A 16,832-nucleotide genomic window follows, 5' to 3' on the forward strand; every position below is an offset into this window, starting at 1 on the left:
GTTTATGAGGTCCCAGATCCACATCACAGATTAGTACTCTCAAGGAGGAGTTAATAGTTTGCTAAAAACACAGGAGAAAAAGTGCCAAAATACAGTGTGTATTGCTGACTAACATTTGAACAATTTTAGAAATAAAGCATTAGATATATTTCTCACTATTTCATCAAAGAATCTGTCTGTCTAAAAAAGTTGCAATACTGGATTGATTTGCTTCTATCGAAGTAGACTGTCCTAGCAACATGATTACCCCTTGAGTTTAAATAAACACATCAATCTTTTTCCAAGAAAAATACCTTTTTATTTAATTATAAATCCACATAAGAGTATTTATGAAAGCATAAAACCCCCATTTCATATGTTGCTGTGTTTTTCTCCTTAGTATGGTAATTGGTTTCATTATATTGTAAGTAAATCATGGATATCAAATCATCAAATATTGTAAGATGTATGTCACATACAAACACAGACATTGTCATACGGCAAAGGGGAGCGGAAGGTAGAGGGGTGATGGGACAGCGGAAGTTCTGCTGGCCATCTTTTAGAACCACTTAATACTTTCCATTTAATTACCATCTTTTTTATTATTAGGAACATTTATGGTTCAGTTTACCAGTGCTGTAAAGGTACAAGTGATTTCCAGTGTCTAAACACAAACATGTAATTCATCATTAAATGTCTGAGCTGTAGGTTTTGCTGTAAATAAAACCTTGCAGTAGTTCCTCAAGGCTTCACTCTCGGGACACCAAAGTATCTTGTATTTGTTTAATCTCATAAGAAAACAACCAATCCAATATGGACTTGAACACACTAATATTTCCACATTAAGTAATTTGCAGCCGGATGAGTTAGATTGATAATACACAGAGAGAGAGAGAGAGAGAGAGAGAGAGAGAGAGAGAGAGAGAGAGAGAGAGAGAGAGAGAGAGAGAGAGAGAGATGAGAGAGAGAGAGAGAGAGAGGAGAGAGAGAGAGAGAGAGAGAGAGAGAGAGAGAGAGAGAGAGATAGAGAGAGAGAGAGAGAGAGAGAGAGAGAGAGAGAGAGAGAGAGAGAGAGAGAGAGAGAATTAAAGTGCCACAGAAGTTCACCATTTATCATGACAATTTGTTATTATTGAGAATTATACAAGACCTGTGCCTGTGTATTCAATCCAAGGAGCATCATGAATAATCTCTGCTAAGAGATGAGAGAAGTGTGTTTTTTGCACATCTGCATATTGTCCGAAAATCTTAATAATGCTTTCATTATACTCTAGCATTCCTTTAACATATGACTTTATGCTTTGGAAAGAGAGGAGAGTTGCCACAACCTTTTTTGAAGATCCCGGAAAAATGTCATAAAAGGGGTTTTCCGTAATCCAGTAATCCTTTCAGTGCATTTTCATAGGTGCATTTAGTGTCCATATAGAGTCTACCTGAAAAATGCAGGGGCTGAATGTAACATCCTTTAGGTCATTGAATTCCTTCTTCATAAGAGATGAAGGGCCAGAGCGTGTTCACTCTGATTTAAGGTTTCAAACTGCATAGCATCTATCATTATGCAGGCTTTATAGCCAAAAGCCTGACGTGTGTCCGTAAAGGTCCAGCAGTGTGTAGACACTTTTGCATTTCAAGACGAAGGCAGTTTACCCTCTGGCTTTTCCCATCACATCCAATCGGTTTCTGGTACAAGGTGACATTAGAAGTTGGATGTGTGCCTCTGGCTCGAATACCTGATTATCGGGGCTTATTAGAAGGATGTGACCATGCAGTCCACTGGGGTACCTTAGGGAGACAAGAGTGAGAGATAAAGAGGTCACATTGAGTGATTGATTTATTCATAACTGTAATAAAAGTTGCATTTAGTCTTTAAAGACTCACTACTCCAAGTGAAATACCTGCATTTAAAATCTCTACTCAGCAAAAATGGAAGTTGATCAGAAAAATCTAAATTCAAGTACTCATAATGCAGGAATGGTTTGTGAGTATCATTGTATATTATAATTATAATGCCTGATGCATTTCAGGGTTCAGCCCAAAATTCTAAAACATATATTATTCCTTTAACCTGAAGTACTATTTTTCAATATAGTACTTGCTCCACGAGATGTCAGGTTTTAAAATCCACATTCTCCCTGTAATTGTATATGGAAACAACCCCACTTACACCAACAAACTCCTGTGTACTACTTGAACTTCAGACTGAAGCTGTACGTTTTTCATTTTATGATGCCTTACTGTTCATTTAGTTTACCTTCCTGTTGAACAGTCATGTTTGTCAGTTAAGTCACCATTAGTATGTTCGCAGGCTAATGTGACTCAGCAGCGGCTAGCTTGCATTGTAGACCCACAGACTGGAGAAATGTTGAAATATACGTAATTTAGAGAGAGATTGTTTGCCAAGCCTCATGTGAAGCCAGGTCAATCACAACAGTAGTAGATTAGAACAGGGTTCCAGCAGGTTTCACCAACTCAAATGTAAGACTTTTTAAGACCTTTTTAAGATCACTTTGAATATAATTTAAGACAATTGCTATGAAAGAAGAAATACGTACATGAAATGTATTCATGTTCAACATAAGAACGATGACTGAACATAACAGCATAACATAACACAGAACTGTGTTAGCGTGTTAGACAAAAAGTCTGTGTGTGTGTGTGTGTGTGTGTGTGTGTGTGTGTGTGTGTGTGTGTGTGTGTGTGTGTGTGTGTGTGTGTGTGTGTGTGTGTGTGTGTGTGTGTGTGTGTGTGTGTGTGTGTGTGTGTGTGTGGTGCTAGATCGTATACCTCCTGGCGGCGGAAGTGACATAATCGTGGATGAGAAGTCGGCAACTTTTGTATTAAAAGTTTACCCTAAATAGAGGAGAGTTCCGCTCAGGCACGTCTTGTCACAAATATGAGGTTCATTAACGAATAATGAGATCATACTCTATAACAACATTAAAATGTGTGAAATATACTTACATTTCAATAATAATGGTTTGATTATTAAATAATAACTTACAGTTCTAATTTGTGTTGTATTTGTGGATAAAACCCAAAGAACATTTAGGATATATATAAATACTGATCTTTTAGTGATTTTTGTCTCTCTTGGAGAAATTAAATTGCAACATCAAATACAAAAGTTAATCTGAAACAAACTCAAATACCAAAATGAAATTAATCCACAAATTATGATTGTTATAACTTAAATGTTATACCTGGAAACACAAATACACAACCGAAAATAATACATTTAATATGCTCGTCTCTTGTCCTGGGTGGCAGATTACGTCACTTCCGCCGCCTAAAACCCAGGAGAGGATCTAGCCGCTGCTGCACTAGCTAACGCTACATTAGCAAAACAAACGCTATTTTCTTTTGCAAAAGGTGCAGCGGGCTTCAAACACGTTCCCCTCAACTGGTTTCAACCAAGCACTACATTTGATGTTTTCCAACCAAATATGGTTGAATTTACACTTCCCCATATTTGTTTGTAAATAGATTCGAAGATACCTTAGTTTCTGACTGCTGCTAGCTTGGTTGCTGGGTTACTAGCTGGGTGTTCTCCGATAAGGGGCCGGGGGAAACAAAGTTAGTGACAACAGTTCCATGTTGATTTAATTCAATACAGATTGTTGGGGGGAACTGAAAGGCTCTCACCGTACTGGTTACTTTGCAGCCCGGACATTTCCCCCAAAACACATTTAGACGCGATCGCAACACAGAAGTACCTTTCAAATCCCATCATTTTTAAGACCTTCTAAATCATATTTAAGACCTTTCTTATTTTTTTGGTCATTTAAGACCTTTTTAAGGCCTTAAATTCAGATTATCAAATGTAATACCTTTTAAGACACCGCGGGAACCCTGTTTTGAATTGAGAAACAGTTGTTTCTTTGCTTTGTTTATATAAAGAGGGTCAGAGCGGGTGATATCAGCAGAATGAATTAACTGATCAAGAATGTCACAAGGACAGATACAGGAAAACATTCCTGCCATAACCAGCTCCCCCCTGGCTGCAGAGAGCTCACAGCTCCATCGTTTGTTCAGTTTCTCCCTCCTCACAACCATGAGCAATTTGCACATACTGTACATTTTTTACTTATACCACCTCATTATATACCTCATTTGTTTATGTATACAGTAAACTGTGCTTATATGTTTCTGTCCTTGTAGTAGATTAGTCTATGAAAGAGTATTCTAATATATTCTGTAAATGTTTATATTGTGTATTCTTAGTATACTTTCCTACTGTGAATATGTATAAGATCGAAAGATACTTTTAGGTATTAAATTATTCAAATATTTAAATTAGCTTTTAATGTTTATTTGATTATATTTGTCTATCGGTCTATCCTTCTATTTATCTATCAATGAATCTTGGTACATCGTTAACATCTTGTCTGCCTGATGTTACATTTTGTAAATAAACTTTACCTTGGTTTGCACTCTATCATCGCCTCGTCATTGATTTTTACACTGAACAATCCAGCCGGTCAACCTCACAGGTCCCTAAGATATATTTCAGAATACATTCCATAAAAATCTTTAGCATATTGTTATATAAATGTTCAGAAACAAAACTTGACTCTATCACCTGCTCTTGGCTGTGTTCAGTCTAGCCTGTGACATGACACTTTGGCCAATAATACGTAGGTACTTCCAAAAGAGTGGCAGGAAGCCTTGGCCACCACAGGTCGTTTCAGAAAAAGGGAGTCCTACCGGCTGTTCTACAAATGCAGAAGCATTTCTGAGATGCATGGGAAGTTGTTATACCAGCTTAGGCAAAAATATACCTGTTAAACCTCAAGCCTGTTTTTCAGGTCTCAGGCTCGAAAATGAAATTCCCAGAACAAATGACTATATCTCCACTTCTAAAAGGGGTAAATTAATAATCTTTGTTCTCAAAGCAATGATAAACCTGTGAGTTGGATGTAGAAAAGTCAGAATCAATATAGATGTTTTTATTTTAAAGCCAATTCAGATTGAACATAGTAAAAACATGTAAATTATAGTTTCCGTCCAAAACAAAAAACATTACTTATAGTGAAAACCACCCTTGAATGATGGGATAGTAGACAAAAAGCATTAGGAATACAAACTATAACATATAATAAGTACCCTGTATCAAGATTGATGCAAAACAAGTGAAATGTGACATTTTTAGAGAGATTTAGAAGAAAGAAAAACACCTCTGGGGTCATTTGGTTGTATTTGCCATATCTCTGGAACCCATTGGTCGATTTTGGTGATTGACTCCTCTTTTGAACCGTTAGAGCCAATAGAATCGAGGGGGACTTCCTAAATCCACCTAAACATTACCATTGAGGATTGAGAGTGATGCACACGCAGTTTGCCCAAACCGAAAGCTACGTTACGCTCTATATGAAAACTAGGTTTAATGCCATAAATGTTGTGATGGATTATCAGTAATCATTTCAAAGGGACACAGAGACATTGGATTATCCTTCAGCAGCGTTTATATGCGTTTTGATGCCATTGAACACAACCTTTGATCAGAAAACAGCAAAGGTAAGACATATTTGTCGTTTTGGCCCCGTAAAGTGAAGTTGTGTGTTGTCTTTCCTGGCTTCCCTGCCGTGGGTTTTAGTCGCACAGTGATGAGACTTATACCATTGGAATCTCAGCTTTCATATGATATCTAGTTTGTGCAGATCCGATGAAGTATAACATATTGCTACCGTGAGTTATGTGCTAAGTGCGTTAGCACTCTTTCGCTTGGTGCTAATTCAGACGCTCGGTGTTAGAGTTGTGTTTTGTTTCGGTAAAAATTGTTCATATCGTCAGTTAGCTGAGTTTCTTCCCGTTAAGTGGGTATGACACATTAATAGGTTGTTAACTGTTAAGAAGCCCTGAGACCAGGGCCGTATCCAGGATTTGCTAAATACCGAGGTCCAAACATGCTAGGGGGGTTCGGGGGTGTACTCCCCCGTGATTTTTGGGATTTCCATGATCTAGTTAGGTTCTTTTTAAGTCCTGTGGGGGGTCACAAATTGGATAATATATTGATTTCAAACCATGTCAGTGGGCTGCAGCATACATTATCTTTGAAAGTGTAATGCATAAGAATCAGTTGATTGTTACTATGAATGATCTGGACATGCAGAAGAGGCTAAAATGATCCCAAAACATTGTCAACATTCATTTTCCATGTCTCTCTCCTTTCCATAACCTGCAGCCTCTCTTCCATCTTCTTTAGTCTCTCTGTCTTCTTCCTGTTCATTACTCTCTCTGTCCTCTACTCTTTCTCTTTGTTCAATCTCTCCCTCGTTGTTCACTTTCTGCTCCTCCTCACTTGTCGCTCCTGCCAGTGAATTAAAAGCAATTCTGTAATTTAGTTCATTTCACTTGTTTGCATTCTTTTTTAAATACAAATCTGTTTTGTTTGATTCTCAAAAGAGAACAAAGATGTAAGCAAATTGTGTTTTATACAATTGTATGTTATTATGACATCATAACTGCAATAGATGTATGTTGTTAAAAGTATGCCTATTGTCTATATTGTAAATGAAGATAGATAGATAGATAGATAGATAGATAGATAGATAGATAGATAGATAAATAGATAGATAGATAAATAGATAGATAGATAAATAGATAACTAGATAGATAGATAGATAGATAGATAAATAGATAGATAGATAAATAGATAGATAGATAGATAGATAAATAGATAGATAGATAAATAGATAACTAGATAGATAGATAGATAGATAGATAAATAGATAACTAGATAGATAGATAAATAGATAAATAGATAAATGGATAGATAGATAGATAGATAGATAGATAGATAGATAGATAGATAGATAGATAGATAGATAAATAGATAACTAGATAGATAGATAGATAGATAGATAAATAGATAAATGGATAGATAGATAGATAGATAGATAAATAGATAGATAGATAAATAGATAGATAGATAGATAGATAGATAGATAGATAGATAAATAGATAGATAGATAGATAGATAGATAGATAGATAGATAGATAGATAAATAGATAGATAGATAGATAAATAGATAGATAGATAGATAAATAGATAGATAGATAAATAGATAACTAGATAGATAGATAGATAGATAGATAAATAGATAACTAGATAGATAGATAGATAGATAGATAGATAGATAGATAGATAGATAGATAGATAGATAGATAAATAGATAAATAGATAAATGGATAGATAGATAGATAGATAGATAGATAGATAGATAGATAGATAGATAGATAGATAGATAGATAGATAAATAGATAGATAGATAGATAGATAGATAGATAGATAGATAGATAACTAGATAGATAGATAGATAGATAAATGGATAGATAGATAGATAGATAGATAAATAGATAGATAGAATAATAGATAGATAGATAAATAGATAACTAGATAGATAGATAGATAGATAGATAGATAGATAGATAGATAGATAGATAGATAGATAGATAGATAAATAGATAAATGGATAGATAGATAGATAAATAGATAGATAGATAGATAGATAGATAGATAGATAGATAGATAGATAGATAGATAGATAGATAGATAGATAGATAGATAGATGGGGTTATTAAGCCTACATTCTTTTGTGTGACTGTACCTGCAGTTCCTCCCTGACTTCCATCACTTTCTCTCTCTCTCTTTCTCTCTGCCTGTCCTGTCTCTTCCTTACCAAAGCTGAGCTTGGACTGGCGTAGTCTTTTCATTATATCTGAGTCAGCGTAAAAAGAAAACAATACAATGTTATATCTTCAATGTTTTACTCAAATTGAAATGAAAGAAAAGCATTACAACGTTTGTTAAAAGGTAATCCTTCTGACATTGGATGAATGTAATTAACTTTAGCTCTCTAGCTAGTTTATTCACGCAATTTAAACCAAAGTATAGCCTATAGCTGCAATATAAGTTAGTGTGCATGTTGTCGGACGTCCACTGACTAACGTAGAGCGTTCACACAGGATCTGCTGGTCATATGATGTCCTGATGAACAGAAACACAAGCAGCCCGCTGGACTCAGATCTCTAGATACCTCATCACTCCTCCGCTGCTCCGATACAAGTCCGGGCTGCGGTGGTTTGTTGATACATGTCGTCTTCTTCTGTTTGCTTTAATCGAGGCTACGTAGTTATGCAGCGCCCCCCATTGTCAGTAAATGGAAGTACTACAAAGAACCCCGTTTAGTGCCGTTATTTCACAAGTTTTTTTATACGCAGCTCGGAAATAATCACCGAGGTCCGGACCTCGGTGACCTCAATGGTGGATACGGCCCTGCCTGAGACACAGTTTCGTGAATATTATTGTGTTTTGCCCCCGTGGGAGGGGGCATGGGGTTTTAACAGGTTACATTACAATATTTCTAAATTATTATGACCAACGCCGCCAAAAAGGTTTGTTGTAAAATGTTTACAGAGTATCAAGAGAAACAAAAATGCTTGTATGTGTCAGATCATACAGGACATGTGATCACAGGCACACAGGACTTATTCTGCCCTTTAACCGTGAAAAGAGCTTCTCCCCCTGACAGGGTTAGGGTTAGGGTGGGGGGGGGGGGAAATCCTCTAAAGCTTTAACAGATTCCTCATGATTGGGTATTTATCACAGTTTGTAATTAGTAGTGAAATATTAAAAGATAAAGAGAAAATCTAAGTAAAACAGGCCACTATGCACCCATGAAAATGAAGATATGAAAGGATAAGGAAGGCATCAAGACAAAACTAGTAATTCAAACCAACAAATGACTACCGAGAGTGGGGGACACTGGGAGGGAAACCCACACCAGTTCAGCAATGTTATGTAATGCTATTATCATATCACACAGCATAATAAGTCAAGGTAGACAGAATGTGCTTATCAGGAAGTGAAGATTTTAACAAACACTGATGATCAAAAAATGTGTGTAAGACGTGCACAAAAACAAATTTGGTAGATTGTTTTGCATCATTAATTTGAAAATAATGTTTTGAAACCATTTCATTCTATTTAGCTTTTGCTTTTATCGAAAGCCACTTAAAAGGACCTCTACACTGTTGGCCATGGCTACGGGGACATTGTGGGTTCAGTGTCTTGCCTAAGGACACTTGTTAGGGGGGTTAGGCAAGGGTTAGGGACTGGGATCTACTGACTCTGATGGTTGACAATCATTTCTCCCCAGGGACAATATCCGTGTCATAGGTCTTTAAGAAGGTACGGAAGGGAGACAGGCGTACAAGCTTTTCGAAACGTAGCTTCCCGACACACTGGGTCTGGATACCAAGCGGGGAGTTATTAAGATTGACAGGGTGCACAGGGCTCTGGACCGCCGAAGGAAAATTACCAAAGACCCGTTATCATTAAACTGCACGACTTCGGTGACAAACAACGGATCCTTGCAGCGGCTAAGGAGAAAGGCGACTACCTCCACTACCAAGGAAACAAGGTCTACATTCGCTAGGATCTATCGGCACATGTGAGGGAGGCCAGACGGCAGTTTAACGGGGCGTGCGGACAGCTTATCCAGAGAGGAATACGCTTCCAGATACGCTACCCGGACAGCCTATGCTTCGCTTTCAACGAAGAGGAGCGCACCTTCTAAACTCCCAGGGAGGCGAATTACTTTTTGAGCAAAAATGGACCTAACTGAGTGGTAATTCCTTTACTACCAGAGTGATCTGGATCTCTCTTTGCTCTGAGCAGGATTACCACTGAACTCAGGTATTATTATTTGACATGCAATGGTTCCTAAGTGTTGAAATAACATGTTAACCACCTTGCTCTACCCATCATAGTCATGTTGTTACGTTAGCCCTATTTTACTTTAAACGGGATGTTTGATCTTGTGGAGTAAATCGGCCCGGGGCGGGAGGGTGTAGGGAATGATCGTCAGCAGCGGGATGACGGCGGCTGGTAGGATATTCTCACTGGTGGAGAGTTGCCTCTTGGCTTCACTTGTCAACTGAAAATTTGCCATCTGTTTTTATTTTTAAGGGGTTCTGTTTTATGTTGAGACTTGGTTCATCGTTTGGGGATGGACCTTCACTTGCCGTGTTATTTCTCGTTTTGACGTGTTTACGTTATGCTTTGGTCCTTAAGTATTTGATTACTAATGTTTTATTTTTCTGTGTTATGCCAAAAACCACCTGTCATTTACATATTACTGATAATCCATCATAACATTTATGTCAATAAACGTAGTTTTCATATAGAGTGTAACCCAGCTTCCTGTTTTGGGCATGCTGGCTGCGCATCCCTCTCATTCACCAATGGTAATGTTTAGATGGATTTAGGAACTCCCCCTCGATTCTATTGGCTCTAACGGTTCAAAAGAGGTGTCAATCACCAAAATCGACCAATGGGTTCCAGAGATATGGCAAATACACCCAAATGACCCCAGAGGTGGGTTATTTTTTCTAAACCTCTCTAAAAAGGTCAAGTTTCACTTGTTTTGTATCAATCTTGATACAGGGTACTTATTATATGTTATAGTTTGGATTCCCAAAGCTTTTTGTCTACTATCCCATCATTCAAGGGTGGTTTTCACTATAAAGTAATGGGTTTTATTTTGGAAGGAAACTATAATTTAATTTGTTTTACTATGTTCAATCTGAATTTACTTTAAAATAAAACATCTATATTGATTCTGACTTTTCTACATCCAACTCACAGGTGTATCATTGCTTTGAGAAAAAAGATTATTAATTTACCCCTTTTAGAAGTGAAGATATAGTCATTTGTTCTGGGCATGTCATTTTCGAGCCTGAGACCTGAAAAACAGGCTTGGGGTTTAACAGGTTAACCTCCCTTGCAATGACGCAGAGAAGTTCATCTTGGAGTGCCAAAATTCCAAGCATTTTATCTCGTCATTTTATTCACTCCTTGGTTCTACTGGCACATACGAACTGCCGAATATTTCCCGTAAATGGGAGAAAGATTTGGGTACTGACTATATTGCAGATGATTGGCAGGCATCTATAAACTTAATCAGAACCACGTTTATATGTAACAGACATTGGGAAACCCAGTATAAGATTCTTCACAGGCTGCATACTCCTGTCACATTGCATAAAATAGACCATTCCATTTCCCCTTTATGTGTTAAATGCCATTCTGACAGGGGGACATATTTCCACTGCTTTTGGGAATGTAAATTAATATCTAGATTCTGGACATTTATTTCCAGGGAAATAAGTGCGATATTTAAAAAGAAAATTAAGAAGGACCCTGGTGTTTTCCTTCTTGGCCTTCCCTCTAGAGAACTGACTCTCCCTGCATCACATTACAAACTTCTTGAAAACTCCTTGTAATTGCTCGGAAGTGTATTTTGCACAGATGGATAAAAGACACCCCTCCTAATGTTACCCTTTGGTATAGGGAGATTGGTAACACTCTCCCCCATGAGAGACTGCATGCTACCTCAAGGGGCAATGACGGGCTGTTTATGAGGGTCTGGTCACCTTTTCTGGATTATTTGCCCACTGACCTGAAAGCCTTACTTCTCCGGGGGGGGGGGTTCTGATTGGAAAGCTAAGTAACATCAACTATGGATGACGCTTGAGGCTTCTGTTGACTGATTACCCTGAACTCACATATTGCGGACTGAAAATAATATTCCTCATAGTTTTGTATCTATTGATTAATAATATTTTAACACATATTTTATTTATCCTTTGTGGTCCATCTATATTATTGTGATTAGGTAAATGAGGATTATTATTATTATTCAATTGTTGTCAAATTGTGGGGGGGGGGGGTGTTATGCATTGTTTTGTATGTTGTGTTAAATGTGTGAAACTCAATAAAGAGTATTTTTTTTAAAAGAAGAAGAAAAGTCAACTGTTTAATGGTGTGTTCACACTGAACAAGAAGAAACGTTTTATTTCTTGCAAAGTCCTTTCGAAGAGTTAAATAAACAGGTTTGACAGGGACACGTGAATTCCACATCATTTTTAAACTCTCTACCGACTTTACTGACATCCTAACGATGTGGAATTAGAAATGACAAAAAATAATTGATCCAAATTGAATTTATAATACAAGCATTCAAGCATCAGGCGCGTTCACACCGGAGTACTTTTACCCCGTACTTTTCCCGTTTAGTTCCGTTAGTACCCCTGATGTCGCGTTCACACCAAAAAGAGTACTTAGTGCCGGGAACTTTTACCCCCATTTTTAGTGCCTGCTAGAGAGGTGGTACCAAAAAAGTACCAAATAAGTACCAATTTCTATTGGCTGGGCGAATTGCAAACCACGCCCCGTAAAACTGTGAAGCCGCCATTTTATTATCCTCGCATTAGCATTATTAGCATTAGCATTAGCCCAGCGCAGAAACGCAGAGAGACTAACTTATGGCAACACAAAAGAAAACATGGGAGCGGTGGAGATGAGGTGGTGTCGGCGTTCTGGCGATTTACTCGGAATGCTTCAGTAGAAGCTGCTGGGAGTTCCAGCAGCTTCTACTGAAGCCAGTCCCCAACTCCGGGGACTTCGGGTGGCAGTATACGCCGTGAAGTTGTTTGCTGCCTGCCAGTAAACCCAAAGCAGAAGAAGACCAGGTGACGTCAGCTGCTCATTTGCGTAATCTTCCCTCAGGGAAAAGTACTCCGGTGTGAACGCGATTGGTACTTAGTGCCCTGGGGTAATAAGTGCCGGCACTAAGTACGGCAAAGTACTTGGTGTGAAAGCGGCTATTATTACAGTTATTTGACAAAGAATGAATTCAGACTTTTTACAAACTGGCTTCACAGCTACTTACCAAAGACAGGAGCTGCTCCTCAGCGTGAAGTAGAATAGATTTCAGGCACCAATAACAAATAGTTTAAAAAAGGGAGGGAGATGGAGTTGGAGTATTGGTTTGGGCTTGATGATTGGTGAGTTGAAGGTTTGATTAACAATTTCTTATATGTTATTGAGAGATGGCGTCTTCGTCATGGGTGGGATTTAAGTCCACTACAGTCGTCCCTCGAATGGATACTCCTCCCATCCCTTCAGTTGATGATGAAGGTTGGGAGTTTTTACCATCACCTCCACCTAGGAGACAACCAGGTGGAGGCAAATTATTAGAAACAGATGAAAAAAGAAAAATAATTCACATCTATTTCCCTCCTTTCCCACCGCTTACCCTGCCCTGCAGAGGAGAAGAATGGAGGAACAGTGAGTGTGTTAGCTCCCCCACCGTTGGTCTGGGAGCAGACGTTGGCATGTCGTGCTGTTGCTTTCTGTTTGTAGTGGTTACTGTGCAGCTTGTACTTCATTAGGAGGATGAAGATGAAGACAAGGACAGAGGCCACGATGATGCCTCCAATGATTATAATCATGGTACCGCCAAGGAACTGAAGAAAGATAAAGACATAAGGACAGTAAGCCTGGTTTGCATTTATGATTTTTAAAGCGCTACTTTTTGCTTTGTGGTTCACTGAGTCCGACCAAGTGAGATGATTCAGGGTTACATTAAAAATGGATCACATGACTTGAGGGATTCATATCTGCTTTCAAACTCCTGAATTAGACCTCTCAATACACCAACCTTGTCCCTGTCAGAATCAGCATTTGAAACAGTCTCTTTCCTGTACTTGCCTTCACTGTCAAGCAGAAGTGTCAGCTGTCCGATAGCTACCATGAGCTCATCCTTGCATTCACCAATAGTCAAATTATCTTGCTGGAACTTGAGGGAGGTGAACTGTAAAATGTTTCCAGTGTCAAGCATGTTGGCTAGGAAACACTTAAAACGCTCTGTGCAGACATGTTTTAGGTCACTGTCATCACTTGTAGCCACTTGAGATTGAATGGCAGGTAATAGCCTCCATATTTTCAAAAGAGTCTCTTGTCTCCATGCACACCATCTAATGTTGTGAAACTTTCCTAGTTTTACAAAGGCAATGCCATTCTCATCACATATCATCTTAAGTTATTCTGTTCTTTTGGTGCCCCCTTTCTGTAAATAAAAGCGTAGCAGCTTGACAACGGAGCTATTAAATGTCTCACAGTATGGAACCATGCGATCAGCTGACTTGGCACAGTTCTCGAGGGTGTGGGCGGTACACAGAATATGCACAAGGGAATCCCCAATCGCCACCAGTTTACGCAGTTTGGGGACGACCCCGTTGTAAACTCCGACGTTCACTGCAGCCCCGTCTGTGCATACAGAAACCAACTTCGTCTTCCACTCATCTCCTAAGCCACAAGCATGGAAGAGTTGCTCCATCCCGTCTGTTATGTCCTGTGCCGTTCGTTTCACACCCAAATTAATTAACCCAATGAAATCTGAGCTCAACTCTCCCTTGCTACCCACAGACACAATGTACACAATTTCCTACTCCACTTTTGTTATGTCTTCTGATCCATCAAAAAGCACACCCCAACATTCAGCTGCCTTCAATTTTTCATACAACTCTGAACTGATAACTGATAACACCTGTGCGATGGTCTCCATGATGCGGGATCCCCCTTCTCTCGAATGATAAGCAGTCCCAACATTAACTTTAAGCCTCTTGAGAAGCGCAAAGTCCTCCTCATATGAACGCATAGGACGTGCATGTTTGGCTTTGTGGTTTTTCTTACCAGTTCATATGCAACTCGCAAATATCTTTCTCTCTCCTCTCTTTTCTCTTCTCTCTTCTCTCTTTTCTCTTCTCCCTTCTCTCTCTTCTCTCTCTCCCTCTCTCTCTCTCAATGTTGGTGCGCAAAAGCGCCTTTTTACAAATGACCCGGTGCTCTTTTTTTGGCGGGGGTGCGCATGCGCACCTGCGCACCAGTTATGTGCAGCCCTGGATATAACATAACAGCAAGGGGACTAGTTTGCAGGCATGGATATAAGTAGTAGCTCGATACTTAATGGAACTTGAAAAGAAATTGTTTTGTCAACCAGCTGATTACAAATATTTGTTTTTATATAGCAATTATTGAATAATTGAGAATAACATCAAATATGCTTGCAATCTATAAGTTCACAACCCTTCAACAGCTTCAATTTTGCTGTTAACTTGTCCCATAACATTATGGTTTGAATAATGTTGACCATGCACAATAAGGTGTAAGGATTTTATTCAAAAAAATGCTGTCATGATACAGCGAAGGTTAAATTCATATTAACCGATGGATGCAAAAAAATTCATTAACTATAAAAATACGGACTTGTACATGCTATTATTTTTCGACATAATACTTCCTGAGTGTAAATGTCATTTAAATGTAATCCTCAATTACAGTCTGTATTCTTGCAGACAGCATGAAGAGAAGTAAGGGTTTTTGAACATTACAGCATGTAAACATATTCTAGTGGAACCAAAAGATACCAACATATTACCCTAAATATTACTTTCCTCTTTGTTAAAGCGTATAGTAAGGACTGGCTTAGGTTTGTCTTGAAATAAGCCTCTACTCATGCTGCTATAGGCTTATATCAACAATCTCCTCTCTCTACTCCCTCTCTTACTGTGTGCATTTGGATCTTTAACTGCATGCATTCATCTCCCAATAACTAACTCGCCATTCTAATAATACCGGAAGGGAGGGACCGCTGGCAAGTTGCTGCCGCGCCTCCTCCGTTGTCTGTCGATTGTTTCGTGTTGTTTCATCTCGATCTGTTGAATGTTGTCTTTTGCAACTGGACTCCAAACCCGTCTGTTACAAACCCGTCTGTCCCATCTAACACTGACGATTAATTTAGCCGTACACGGCTCACCGTACTGGACTACTTGGGCCCCTTTGTGCTGTGCTCTCTTAAACCGGATAGCCCGATCTGGTGCGCCCTGCAAAGCACACCTGTTTGGATCTGTCCGCTGCCATTCTGCCAGCTCTCCTGGGTGCACATCTCCACCTGTGGATTGCTGCCAACACGGAGGCCGCCCCACACAGGTTAGCCACTACCGGCTAACCTGTCACTCGTCCCCAGCGCCGTACGTCTGGTTGCTCCGCCTCGAGAGAAAACCTGCGGCTACAACCAACACCACGACTACTCCTCCGCCTCAGCAGTGCAGGTTTTGTCGCTTCACTTTATCCATTTGGATCATCAAACCGCTGGATTACATTGTTTTTTAACTCTCATCATGTGGATTTTTAAACTGCTCATATGGTGTGCCCTGTGTCTCACGGTCACGAGTGCGTCTCTACCGCTGCGCTATTCTGCAACGGAGCTGCTACGTCTGCGGTCTGACCCCTCCAGCTCTGCTTGTCCAACACTCTAGTATTCTAGACGACCAAGATACACTCACTGTGGATCTGTACTTTGAGTACACAAAACACAACAATAACAAAATAATCCGCTCTTTCTGGTCCACTGAGCCACGCCCCCCTCGCACTACCCGTGCTGTCAATCACAGTGTGTTATCCCCCCTGTCTAAAGCATCCACATACGCACAACGTACCTATCTGAAACATATGTCTGTTTAACATAAGATCCCTCACCAATAAGGCCCTGCTGGTTTCTGACTTCATTATGGACAAAAAGCTTGATTGTTTTATGCCTCACTGAGACCTGTCTGATGACTTCTCCCAGCTTAATGCAGCTGTCCCTCCGGGTTACGCTTTTATTAGTAAACCCCGTGCCATTGGGAGGGGGGGGGGCTTGCTGTGTTGCACCGTGAAAACATTAAAGTCATTGCTGTCACTATCCCCCCATCACTCCTCTTTTGAATGCTTAGCTGTAAAACTCACTGGCCCCAAACCCATCATCATTATTTCCATCTACAGACCACCGAAGCCCTCTGCTGTTTTTCTCACTGAATTTTCATCACTACTAACATCTGTATGTGCAATGTCCCCTACTGTTATCCTCTTAGGCATCTTTAACCTGTTAAGCCCTGAGCCTGTTTCTCAGGTCTCAGGCTCGAAAATGACATTCCCAGAACAAATGACCATATCTTTCCTTCTAAAA

General features: G+C 39.4%; 1 protein-coding gene across 1 annotated transcript in view; it reads right to left on the reverse strand.

Moving 5' to 3' along the window:
- Nucleotides 1–1,081: 1,081 nt before the first annotated feature.
- LOC117484287 (leucine-rich repeat and fibronectin type III domain-containing protein 1-like protein) overlaps nt 1,082–16,832 on the reverse strand; it is a gene marked incomplete at its 5' end in the record, with an annotated part of 51,746 nt that continues 35,995 nt past the window's right edge. The window contains 3 exon segments of the mRNA XM_034132760.1: nt 1,082–1,761; nt 12,714–12,988; nt 13,080–13,290. Coding sequence (XP_033988651.1) covers nt 12,864–12,988; nt 13,080–13,290 — 336 coding nt within the window.

Source organism: Trematomus bernacchii, unplaced genomic scaffold (genome assembly GCF_902827165.1).
Source record: "Trematomus bernacchii unplaced genomic scaffold, fTreBer1.1, whole genome shotgun sequence".
NCBI lineage: Eukaryota > Metazoa > Chordata > Actinopteri > Perciformes > Nototheniidae > Trematomus > Trematomus bernacchii.